At 41.1% G+C, this 13,600-nt stretch overlaps 1 protein-coding gene across 1 annotated transcript; it reads left to right on the top strand.

Moving 5' to 3' along the window:
* The first annotated feature begins 371 nt into the window (after positions 1–371).
* Positions 372–3,900, top strand: LOC101755086. Its single transcript, XM_022824018.1, has 2 exons — positions 372–512; positions 2,839–3,900. Exons 1-2 carry the CDS (start codon positions 372–374, stop codon positions 3,898–3,900), a joined length of 1,203 nt encoding a protein of 400 aa, XP_022679753.1.
* Positions 3,901–13,600: the final 9,700 nt, after the last annotated feature.

Here is a 13,600-nt window from a genome sequence, read left to right as displayed (position 1 = left end):
GATGGATCTGATCACTTGACTCCGCCAAAACTCGGTACCAAAAATAAACCAAAGGTGAGGGTTTCTGCAATTCAGTGAGAATTCCCTGTCGTTTATTTCGTCCAAGTTGCACTAGACTTTGATTTCTGGTTCTCATCCACTTACTGGATGGTTTGGTCTCTTAATTTGTATTAACACATAAACCTCTCCAACCTTGCAGGCTGATCTGGTCTCTTGGTTTCGTGGAAGTGATCTGCTGGCAACGGAGGCTCATCGGTTAAGCAGACTGGCCGGATCATGCTTCTTTCAGTGTAAAACCTTGGATCTCGTAGGTGTGATACGTTCCTTGGAGTGCAGGGAATCGTGTGTTCCTGCTCCTTGCTTCCACAACCATGGAGAGTGGGGGCGAGATCGTGCCTGTCCACAACAGCGTTGACACTTTGGACGCAGCGGCTGCCGCCATTGAAACTGTGAACGCAGCAGCTGCCGCCATTCTCACAGCAGGGAGCCGCAGACAACATGACGTACTGCCGGTTTGTGCTTCAACACCTTACTGCATGTTTCTTTTCCTTATCAACATTAGGGATGTCCTGCATGGATTTTGGTTGGATCACTTATGTATTAATGATTGCGTAGCTGAAACAGCTTAGTAGATGTGATGTATTTAAACATCTGTGACTGCATGTTTCTGTGGCTTTATTCATTATCAACTGCTAGAAAATAACATCTCATGCAACATGTGTCACGGAGCATTTCTTGCATGTACTTGATTGTACTGAGTTGCAGTTATTAACGGACGAATGTTGCTATGCAATCATTCTTTCTAAATCTGGTCATCAATAAATGTTCCAAATATTTAGGGATCTTATACAACTGATATGCATAGATTGCCAACAAAGTACTTCAATTGTATCAATTTTGAGTTTTATACATGAAGTACACTAAATTTTAGTTGAAGGTGGTGTTTTCGGAACCATGTGGTCAATTCTAAAATGGCATTCTCATGCCACTCGACTGAGTAATGGGTTCCTTTTCTGTAATTAGTAGTTTGTCCATAGAAATTAAGTGTGAAACAATGTCTGACAAAATTTGGCTCGGATTTAGTTCATGCATCAAAATCGATGGTTCTTCTGATCCCAGCATTATTCTTCCAAGAAAGCAAATGAATGGTACCGCAGGTTGCTATTATGTAGTACCTGTCTTCACACTTTATCTTTGGTGAGGTAGATGCTACTCAATCTCAGTATTCTTCCTAGAAAGCGATCAAATAGTACCACAATTTGTTATTTTGTATGTGTGTTTGTTTTTACCTTTGGCATGATAGATGCTGCTCCAGAATGTTGATCTCAGGATTCTTTGTAGAAAGAGAATGAATAGTACCACAGTTTGCATTTATCTAGTATTTGGGTTCATGTCTTACCTTGGCAAGAGAGATGCTGCTACAGAATGTTGATCTCAGGATTTTTCCTAGAAAGAGAAAGAATTGTATCACAGTTTGATATTATGTAGTATGCTGCTCTAGAATAATGTTTATCATTTCTTTCAACAATTGCTTCTTACTACCTTCACTTAGTTGATTTTGCCAAATAAATTTTGTTTTTCACTTAGCTGAATTGTAGGGTTTAGGGTTTAGGGTGCTAAAGATTTTGTTTTGTACAACTAAATCGATGTTCTTCTTATCTCAGGATTCTTCCTAGAATGTGAATGAATGCAAGGGATGTTTTGTTATTATGTATTGTTTGTGTTCTTATTTATAAAGATGCAGCTCTAGAATATATGTTATTTATCTATTCATTTCTGTGTATACTTTGAATATCTATGATGGAAAAATTGTGTGCTTTCTTGTTCACTTGGTTGACCTGTATTAATTCTTTTGTCACATTGTTTTCAAATTCGTGATAAATTAAAGTATGAGCGCCTCTATTTTAAAACACGACAAACGAAACCAAGTTTAGCCACCATACCTTTTATTTTACTTCAATGCATGCTCTTGTTGAGAAAATCTTTATATAGAGATGAGTACTGCATTTGGCACTTACACAGTGCCATGTTTTCATAGTATCAGCATGGAAACGGTATGTGAACAAGGAGTAATGCATTAGAAAGAAAGAGGAAGAGTTAAAACAGCTATGTTGAATTATTCAAGGGATCAGATAGGATAAAAAGATTCATTCTTTGCTGTATATTCCATGCTATTTGTTTCAATTTTAATCCCCAACCTTAGGTGCCGTTCTTTTCAGTACAGGCTGCTTTCATGTTTTTTCTCTCTTGGTATATTTATACGTTTCCCTCTTCTAGCTTGTCTGTTTTTGAAAAATAAGGTGATTTGATTCAATCTTGTCAATTGTTGGTCTCCATGCTTCTTGAACTGTACATGCGGTGAAGTTTCTCTTTTAATAACCTTCCATTTTTTATAATATTGATTGATGCTCCATGGTGTGCACACGGTTTTAGAGCACCTTTGGGGGGGGGGGGGTCGCGGGCACGTGGCTTATGTGGAAAATGTGTGATTGATGCTCCATATATTTTGTCAATCTATGTAGTTGCAGATCTCTGCGTGTAATTTTTCTAAAGCTCTAGTGATTTCATTTACTTTTCTTTTATGGTTATATGTGATGAAATAGCTCTTGGACATTTGATTAGCTCATCAAGAATTTATTTGTTGAACACATTGTACTGCTCTCTGGCTAATGATTGCTTATGCGTATTTGGTTCTCTCCTTATATTGTGAATTTCCATGTTCATTGGTGAACTTTTATGACGACAAGCACAATCATCTCATACCCCATTCTTGATTGCACATAATAACCTGCAGTATGCTCTCTCTCTCTCTTTGCTAACTGCTTTGTTTGTTTGCAGCGAAGGAAATGGGCTGATCGGTTGGGCATGTACTTCTGCTTTGGGTCTCAGAAGAATGGGCGACGCATCAACCATGCTGCACTTGTCCCGGAACCCACACCTCCAAGGACAGATGCACCTGCAGGAGAAATTCCAAACCACCCACCGCCTCCTGTATTCCCGTTTGTGGCACCTCCATCCTCTCCAGCTTCTTTACTCCAATCAGAACCCTCATCTATTGCACAATCGCCAAGCAATGACGCTCAGCCATTTTCACTGAATTCACCATCCCCGACTAGTCCACCATCCATATTTGCTATTGGGCCGTATGCAAATGAGACAGAGGTAGTCTCACCTCCAGTGTTCTCGGCCTTCACAACTGAATCATCAACTGCTGCTTTCACTCCACCGGAATCTGTCCATCATTTGACAACCCCTTCCTCTCCGGAGGTCCCATATGCAAAGCTTCTGACTTCGGTCGACAACAGCCAGAATGGTGAAACAGTTGATCTTCAGTCGTATCCGAATTGGCCAGACAGTCCAATAGTGCACCTGATATCTCCATGCTCAGGTTATTCTGGCACTTCCTCCCCATTCCCTGACCCTGAGACGCCAAAGATATTTGATGGTGAGGGCACTGGAACACAAAAGTTGATACCTCGCAACATGCGCAATGGTTATTTCCTTTTGGATGGCCACATTACAGCAGCTGTACCAGTTGCAGACTTCTCTGCCCGCCTTCACCACAATGATCATGATATGGATCACCTGGTATCATTTGACTTGACTGTAGCAGATGTGGCGCGCCGCCTAGAGAAGAAAACTGCTATTCTTGGGGATTCTGCCACAACATCTTTTCGTTTTGCCCCCAGCAGTGGCGATCACAAGAGAGATCTATACCATGACTTACCTGAGAAAGTAAGGCAGTCCCTGTCCCTTCGACTGCCCAGGGAGTTCAACATCAATGTCATTGATGCTCCTAATGTGGAGCCAACCCTAGGGAATGACAAGGTTGCTGCTGGGATCACTGTGGAGCTGGAAAAAGCCCGGTCCTATCCAGTGGTACAGCAGGGGGCCAGCTAACCTTTGCACTGACCATAATCTTACAGGATGAGGGAGTGAGCTTCTGCTTCTCACTACCAGATCTTTTGCCGCTGCTTCAGTACCTGATTTTCGCAGATACTATACTGTGGGGGATGCAAAACTATGTTGAACCTGCAGTTAGTGATAATTCAAAGTTGGATAGTGATTCCAAGTGAAGCTATATCATGATAAGATGCTCAAGGATTCTGGAGTCTTTGGTTATGTTTAACCGGAAAACTTTTAGCGGTGTAGTGTGTGTACCTGTCTGCCTATCTGTCTGTCTGTGCATGTATGTATGTATGTTGAAACCTGTGCATTGACTTGGTGTTTCATCTGTAGTTAAAAAGGGTGGAACTCCCAAAAATTGTTGGTACTATATCCTGTGGTTAGTCGGCTCATGCACTGCATATTTCTTCGTTTAGCTTTGCATATCCCTTGTGATAATTGAGTAGCTAGCCTGCATTGATCGCTGCTTTCTTGATCTGGGCAATATAAAATGCAGCAGAATATCTGGGCGTCCCACAGGCGGATGCCAACGCTGTGCCTGCTGATGATGCCGTTGGGGTATAGTAGCCGAGCTCCCACACACGGGCGATGATGACAATTGAGAAAGGGTCTGAAACGACAGCCTTTGCCAGTAGGGAACTTCGATCTTGTCAGTACCGGCTGATCTCGAACAGTTTTCTTCCTGCTTAATTGGTCATCAGGGCTCGATCCGGACCTGGTACAAATTTAATTAACTGTAGAACCGCATGGCATGGGCCCATATGAGTAGCAATTTTTTTTCCCTGCTGAACTCAAATTATCCCCCAGAAATAAGAAAGATTCTGCACGAAAATTACCCCCAAAAATCAGATTTTCTGAACTCAGATTTTCCTTTGCCTGTCTAGGAATCCTTACCACCTGCACAGCAGGGCTTTGCCACGGCTCTGAACAGAATGGATATGTTACGCTTGAAATCCCTGCGCTCCAAATTGGTCTTTGATGTATTACTGAAAAGGCTGTAAGTAGGCAATAGAATGTTATAGATTTTCTAAAAAATCATTTTTAATGAAAATTTCCTAAATAATCTTGCACCGAAGACACCAGGAGCCTGGATGAACAGAAGGATGGAGGACATCAGTTAGAGGTACAAGAGTGGTGAAAGCACTGGCAATAGACGTCTTCCTGAATTTGTCTACATTCAACTGAGTGATGAGATCTAGCATCAACCATTGTTTACTTAACGGCGTTTAAATACTGTTTAAATTCTACGCAACTGATAGGGAAAGGTGAACTGTGCTCCGGCAACGAAAAGGCCTTGAAAAATAATTCACAATAATCTTATATGTTCATTGTAGTTTACAAATATTTTCCAACAAAAATAGTGGTCATCAGATTATGTCATGTCGAGTACTGTATGAACAAAATGTAAGTGAAAATAAATCAATCCTTAACGTCCGTCCGCATCGTTGAGTCTAACTTAAAACCACTAATCTATAGTGGGAACACAGTCGACGTCTTTCTGCTGATTACATTACACAAGAATTTTCATAAAAAGGAACATGTACAAGAACAATATATACAATTGTGGCCCTCTCTCACGGCTATCTACGAAGCAAACGAAAATGCATGCAAACCAATTTTTTTCTCAGTGATCTCCAAGACACATCTCAAATTTGGACAAGCAGAGGAATGAAGCTTATGCGCTAATTGTTTGTGCTATCATAAGACTAAAATAGTACGTAAACTACGCATAAGCTGAACATTATGATTAGAGTATACATACTTTCAAATTAGTTAAGAGCCATAAACTAAACATTACAACTTGTAGTTGCACTTGTCAAGCTTTGATAATTATTGTCGCAAAACCGACAAAGCTCCGCGAGGACAAATTTGGCCAATGTCTAGATGATAACTTTGTTAATTTTACAGCATGACGACATCCGTAAGGACATGAGACTTTCACAACAAAATAGGTTTAATAAATCCCATATATCGTTCATACATTTTTGGCTTGGAGATGTTGCGTGATCATCAAATGCAATGGATCAACGAGATTCTGGCTCACTTGATATAATGATTGCCTATTTAATTTCTCAATGTGTGGCATACATTTAGACTGCACACTGAAGGACACCGCAATGATTTGAGATGCGATCCAAATGGCCCTAATACCCTCGACTTTGAGCATACTTGATGGAGAATTTTCCAATGTCGCTCGTGCTCACATTAAGGTTTGCGGGGCCAGAGAGCATTGCCGAACTGTCACCGGATGCGCCATCCCTCTGCTGATTTCGGATGATGATGCCGTGAGGGTGAGCCAGCCGGTGAGGGGATTGGTGTGGGAGGCCACTTGGAAGGGATAGTAGTGGCAAGGGGCAGGTTCGGCAACCGCTGATATACGTCAAGCATTCTTGGCAGGCACGGCGTTTGCAAGGCCGAGTTGTTGAGCAACAGGCCAGGGCAAGCGAGTAGTCGTCCTCCATAACTGCACGGAGGCGGTGCTGGATACCTAAAAACTTTTTGGTGCATGCATAGATACTTCACAGCCTGTGTGGTCCTTGATAAAGCTGAATTATTTTCACCTACCAACTCATATCTTTAATTTCTCATGTTTAACTTTGCGTACTACTGATATTGTTTGTGACCCAACTCCTTAACCAATAGAGACCTCCGTGCACATGCTTTTGATTTTTATTTATGTATATAGCATATCACAACTATAAATGTGCTGATATAATCGCATACTAATTAATTCCCAGAAAAAAAAACTTTCTTACTCTGAAATATATACCACACTCATATAGACACTATTGAGATGCTCCTTTCACCTAAACCCCACTCTTTTATGGACTTGTTGAGTTTGCTACTTTAGATGAAGCAATGTAGATGACACTTATTTGGAATGAGTTGCACCAGGAAAATGAATTGGAGCTCAAGTTGAAGTGGTGGCTCATTTTAGTCATGAGCCGGTTGTAGCTGGAGAGCTCTGACTTTTCAAGCCTACAAATTACAAACGTAAATCCACTTCGGAGCCACTAAAAGCTTAGCTGACACGGCTAGCTACTCCAGGGTGACAAAGCTTAACTTGCTCCATGTGGCGATTTTAGATCATCAGGGAAGTCACAATTCAATTATTTACTTCACAGAGAGTACATATTCTTGAGGCATGGCGTGTTTCTCTATCTTCTGCATGTCATTATAGTTTGCTAAATATAAGAAGTCATGAATGTCTCTAACAAAACCAATATCCATTGGTCCTATTTATGCCACACATTTTCTGCTCACCTGCTCCCCCATTTTCACTTCTTGCAGCACAAATTATGGTTTCTCAGCTACAAAAGCTTTGATAATTGCAAGATATGGCATGCACGTATCATTTGGTATGGTTCATTTATCCTATTTAGCCATGTAGCAAAGGCCTATTTTTTGGGGAAAGCAACGCCTTTTTTATAGTATCCCCACGGACAAATTTGGCCAATGTCTAGATGATAATATTTTTTCAGTGCGAGGATATCCATAAGGACAGAAGACTTTTACGACAAAACAGGTTGAATAAATCCCTTTTGTGATGGTTTTGAGTGATCTATGATGAAATTTGTCCGTCATGGATTACGAGATTTCTTGTGGTGATTGTTCATACATTTTTGGCATGAAGATGATGCATGATCGGATATGATCAACGAGGTTCTCATTCATTTGATATAAGGATTGCGTATTTTAGATCCCACTTCAAATGGCCCTAATCCATTCGAGCAAGCCTTGCAATGTCCCACTGTGCTTGTGGTGCTTCTGAGATTCATATAAATGTACATACCAATATATATCCAGCCACTGCAATCAATCAGACACTCGAGGGCTCTTTCTTAGCCTTTAAACGCAACTCCAGTGTATACCACTTGCTAGAAAGTCCATGGTGTTCTCATCCAAGCAACCAGGGAACAACTCCTAGTGGTTATTGGCCTTTAATAAAGGCAACGAATGTAATTTAATCGTGTTACTAAGGAGAGGTAAGCATTTAGCGATTGAAACCTCATCAGGAGGCTACCTCCTTCAATATATTCATCCAAAGCAGGATCAAAAGATGAAGTGTTCTTAAGGTCAACAACAGCCTCATCCTGGGTTTCTCAATTTCACCTTATTCACAATAGCCACTGTTTTGGGCAACAAGATTGGGTACAGGCCAACAAATGATTGCAATTGCATTGTCATTCACCATATTCTGTAGTAGTAATAGTTTTCCATACTACTGTATATCTGTTCTTATTCAAAGTACATTGTACCCTTGACCCTTCTTCCTTTTACGATGTTCCTTATGAACTAACTGTGCGTAATGTTGGCCTGGATTGATAAAAAGGCATGCATTGCTTGGGAATGAGTGGCATTGAGGAGAGCAAAGTATGGAATCACAGGATATGTCGCTGTGGCTGTCCACCCTGTTGTCCTGTCCTGCTACTTCATCCATTTAAATGGCGCCTCTCTCCTTTGTCTAGGGATGGCTTGCTACTGGGTTTCTCCGATCCGAATATCCCTGGGTTGTCCTGATCTTCAAGTTCATGCCTGCATTCCTGCAACATCATTCATGATGAAGATTTGGATTATGGACACGCTTGATGAGAAGCAAATGCAAAGTCTTGGACTGTCCTTGCTGCTTGACTGTGCGTGCAAGCCAGCAATCTCTGCTTACCACGGTCTATTGTTGAAGGACCATAGCAGTAACTTGGACCTTTGGCGCATTAAAAAGTACTAGGAGCTAGTAGCATTCAACTACTGTCAGTTTTATTTTGCCTTTTGATGAACCTATTTTAAAAAGCACGTATAAACTCACAAACTCACAGGTATCAATGAGCATGTGTAACAGTGTAACCCGGGATGGATATAGATATTTAGCTTTTTTTTTACAACCTCCACGAAAAAGGCAAAGTAATCAAATGCATCGATCAACATAACATTATGGCATGTGGATTTGCAACTTGCACCAGCCCATTCATGACAAAGCTTAGTTATTTCATCCAAATCATTCTTAGTAGTACTGTTATATAAGACCTTTTGACTAACTCCCATTCCCTCATCTGATTATTTACTATATATATGTCTAGCATACCAAGTATGTAAAGGAGAAGAGTGTTGCAAATATAGGAGTTGCTTTGTTCCTCGACAAGTCTAGCTACAACCTTACTCTTGTATAGACAGCCAATATAGTACGTGTGACTTCTTGACTTCTAATGAGACAATATAGATCCACACTTATCTGGGATGAGTGGCATCAGGAAAATGAATTGAAGGATGAGATGAACCAAATGCTTGTTTTAAGTGAACCATGTCATTCATATTCCACTTAGTACAAGCAACCAAACTCTTAGCTACTTGCCCAACGAAATATTAATGACTCTGGCTCTTCATATATCCGAGGACATCGCATTATGGGGCTAGAGTAAGGCTTGTTCTGATGGGCTGAAGACCTCATCAGTACGCAGGCTCAATAGTCATGGCTCCGTATGAATTTAGTTATCTAACAGTTATTGCCATTTTCTCCTTTCTTAATCGATCCATACTTTTCCAGCCATTTGGTTCAAACCGCTGCCAATATTCCTAGCTCTAGAATACTGCACCGCAACCAAGCTGACTGGATCAGAGAAGATAATAATCGCTCGGACAATTCAGTTGTACTTTTTTAATTTGTTACAATTTTACCTTGTATTCTCCAAGAGGAAAAGGAGGAAGAAATGGTCTCTAATGCTTGCTGTCTGAAACATAAAGTTTTCTCTAGTAATTGTTGTCTTTTCTCTCCATGTCCAATTGGCATAAAGGTAGTTTAAATACTAAATTATTAATATACTTCCTCCATAGAGAATCAATCTCTATATTTCAACTTATCATATATTTATGGTTTAAATTGTACAACATTATATGCATGTCAATTTATTTAATATTGGGTTGCCTAGTTTTCAGTTGAGTGTGAAATGTAGATAAAACTGTATCTTATATTTGAGCCGTGAGCAATCTAGATGACCGCATGGTTGTATTGATAGGTTGATCTGATGATCTGACGGTTATTGCCGGTTTCTTGGAACATGGAACAGACATATCATTTCTTAATCTATCCATACTTCTCCAGCCATTTGGTTCAAACGCTGCCAATATACCTAGCTCTAGAATACTACACTGCAACCAAGCTGAGTGGATCGGAGAAGATAATCGCTCGGACAATTGAGTTATTTGTACTCCTTTAATTTGTAACACTTTTATATCGTTCTCTCCCTGTGTTCAGAGTTGTTTCTTCCCTTCGTCTTAATTGTTGGAGTTTCAGTTTCGTTTCATTTTAACTCTTTCTTTGTCTTAACTGATGGAGTTTCTTTGGAGTTATTTCAAGAGTTTAAAGCTGTACGTGGTGGAGTTTATCTAGATAAAGCTACGTACAAACTCACATCTTCATGAATTTAGTTTTTGACTTCTTCCCACATACATGTGAGGTATTGGCTTTTTTTTTTTAAATGAGCCAGTAGGAGAGCTGCTGCTATATTAAAAAAAAGTAAGCCCGATGAGCAAAACCAATAGATGTACTGTATAGAGTGTATACTCACATCCCCGTTTAGGGGAGTTGCAAGTGGGTCGACCAGACTATGAATTTACATCATACAACATGAAGAAAATGGGCTAGATGCTTTGCTCCTGCCACTATCCACATTGACGCTTGATCTTTGATCTTAGTAATTACTCTCGTGTGTGTTTGCCGTTGCCGCTGAAAGGTCCTCGCATTCCGCTCCAGCCAAACTTTCCATAGCACTAGAATGATTAGGCTTCTTAGTCCTTTTCGCCCAACCACCGAGCGTTTGCTAGTGCTGTCCACCACTCGTGTACCTAGTCCTGACTCCCCCAATGTGTAGGGCTAAGCACGTCACAGTGGGTCCAGTTACTCCTTTCGTGCCAAATCCTCTTCGTGTAGTTGCAGACCGTAAGCAGATGGAGGCCCGTCTCTAGTGTAGAATCACATAGGACACAGCATAGGAGACAAATTATAGGTGAACACTTATGGTCCTAGTGGGAAGGCATATTTAGGTGTTTACACTTCATGAACTTTCATTCTTAGTTTTAGCCACCAACTGATTGTGTTAATGGATCTTCACAACTCGTTATTGCCTCCAACCTAGAGTCATCAGTTCATCACACCCTCCTCTTCAAACCTGGTTCTGGAAGACAGCCAGTGTGTCGCTGTTGTCACTGCTCAACCGGGAGTGATGCGTATGCGTGTCCATCACAACCAATTCATTGTGAACTAGTTGTGGTGTGCCAATTGTGAAGCTCAATTCTCTATAGTGTTGGGATCTCTACATACCTAGCCACAGCTTTTTGCGCGCGGTCACAACACAAAACATGCACAGGAAAATGTAGCGTTCTAACTTCTAAACTATAGGGGATGAGAAGACGGCCTTTTCCCAGGATAATCACAGCATGTCATACTTGTCCTTGATTTCGTTGAGTTATGGTGGTTGATTGCGTATATTTACATGGTTAGTTCTATAGTGACTAGCATTAATATCTTCTTACCATATGGTGTATTATTAAGGGGGTGTTTGGATACGAGGTGCCAAATTTTAGCAGGGTCATATCGGATGTTCGGATGCTAAGGATTAAACATGAGCTAATTACAAAACTAATTGCACAGATAGAGTCTAATTCGCGAGACGAATCTATTAAGCCTAATTAGTCCATGAGCTACAGTAACCATTTGCTAATGATGGATTAATTAGCCTTAATAGATTCGTCTCGCGAATTAGACTCCATCTGTGCAATTAGTTTTGTAATTAGACTATGCTTAATACTCCTAATTAGTATCCAAACACCTGATGTAACAGGTGCTAAAGTTTAGCATGGTGTTTCCAACCACCCCTAAGAGACACCATGGCAATAATTTGAACTTTTGGTGCATTGAAAGTAGGTGCTAGTAGCACTGAACTACTTTCAGATCTACTTTGTCTTTTGATGAACCTATTTTGAAGCATGTGCAAACTCACAAAGGTATGGATCAGAGTGTGTAACCCGGGATGGACCTTTGTAGCTGTTTTAGAACCTCCATGAAAAAGGAAACAATTAAATGCATTAATCAACATGGCGTCATGGCACGTGGATGTGTGTAACCCTGTACACCATCCCATCCATGTTAGAGCTGAGCTATTTAATCCACTAACTCTTCCACCTACTCCGAGGTTGGTGGGCTCAATGCAATGTAATCTGATTATAATGAATTGCATTGCAGTGGTTTGTAATCGATTGACACTATAATCGAATCCCTTACGTAAATAATATCTATACAAGCTTGCTACCCCTCCTCCCCCACGTAACACCACACCGTAATCTGATTACGTTACCAAAGTGCAACAAAATAAAGAGGGTAATCACCCATTCCGCGACCAAATACGCTATAATCTGATTTTGTTACCTTAGTACGAACCAAACACTATCTAGTGTAAACGTCTCCCGTACCACAGATATAAGGAGAAGAATGTTATAGATATATACATGCACAACACTAGTTTTAAGAGTTGCTTTAAAACACACTCATATAGATATGGGTGGTGTTGGAGGCGGCGTCATCGGGTCCTCTCCCGCAATACCGAATTGACTCTCAGTCGCGCGTAGCACTTGTAGCAACCAACGCGTGGTCGGCGCACGTGGGCGGATCCTATAACAACCGTTCACACGCCATGTCTATCTCTATCCTTCACTCCTCCTTCCCCGATGGCCTGATTCCATCTCTTACACTATAAGAAATGTGTTGATCTATGACGAAAATTTTATAACACACTTGTTCTCGTCATAGATCTATGACGTTTCTGGCTGAAAACGTCATAAAGTTTCACATCCGATAAAGTTACGAAACATCATAAAAGTTGCTAAAAAGAAATCGGCACTTGCTGTTACATGGTGGTTTTGTGACGACATAAGCTCCGCGAAAATATCATAAACCAACCAGAATCCCGCGTGTAAATATAAAGTGAGTTGCTAGAGTATGTTTGATACTTAGCGCGAGAAAAGCTTGCAGTTCCCACAGAAAATGGTGTACTTGGTGCAGCAAAAGGAAAAAAGAGCAGCCCTTCCAAAAAAAAAAAAAGAGCAGAATCGGCGGCGACGACGGTGCACCCGGAATTTAAGTATTTTTATGATTTTTTTCTCATACTAAAATTGTAATAATAACCATCTTCCTCCTCTGTTTTGCGTTGCTGCCCACTGTCGCTATCTCCCGGGCCCCGCACTCTGCTTCCATGCGTCCGGCGTGCTGGCGCACGGCAGCATTCTTATGCAGATGTTGCACGGCAGCTGGGCTACCAGTACTCAGTGGCAAACGGGCTTGGCATTTGGGCTGGCACAGCAACATTGCAGGGCTTCGTTTCATGACTAGAGCAAGAACACGGCTGAGCAGTAGCATGAGATGCGAAGATAGAAGACCTCATGGGGAATAACGTAATGAGTTTTGGCAAGCTGTTCGTGGCACACGTAGTAAGAAAGTGGTGGTTACTGGACTATCCGTGCACCCACTAATAAGATTACAAGCCTTCGGAGTGTGTGGAAAAGAACAACACACTCCATCCGGTGTAGCAACTAGCAACTGAAGTAGAGCACGAGCTGCTACTGCGGTCGATCTGCCATCAAAAATAATAATCACGGATGTCCACAGTCCAAAACACGAGCTTGTCGAATCCTCGTAGCGGATCGCCAG

This window comes from Setaria italica, chromosome II (assembly GCF_000263155.2).
Source record: "Setaria italica strain Yugu1 chromosome II, Setaria_italica_v2.0, whole genome shotgun sequence".
Lineage (NCBI taxonomy): Eukaryota > Viridiplantae > Streptophyta > Magnoliopsida > Poales > Poaceae > Setaria > Setaria italica.
This window is presented reverse-complemented; position numbering and strand designations above follow the sequence as displayed.

What these genes read in the sequence shown, in the direction of transcription:
- LOC101755086 (XM_022824018.1), top strand. Translation starts at nt 372, where the DNA reads ATGGAGAGTGGGGGCGAGATCGTGCCTGTCCACAACAGCGTTGACACT. An exon ending in GACAACATGACGTACTGCCG is followed by an intron (nt 513 to 2,838) that starts GTTTGTGCTTCA and finishes GTTTGTTTGCAG; the next exon opens with CGAAGGAAATGGGCTGATCG.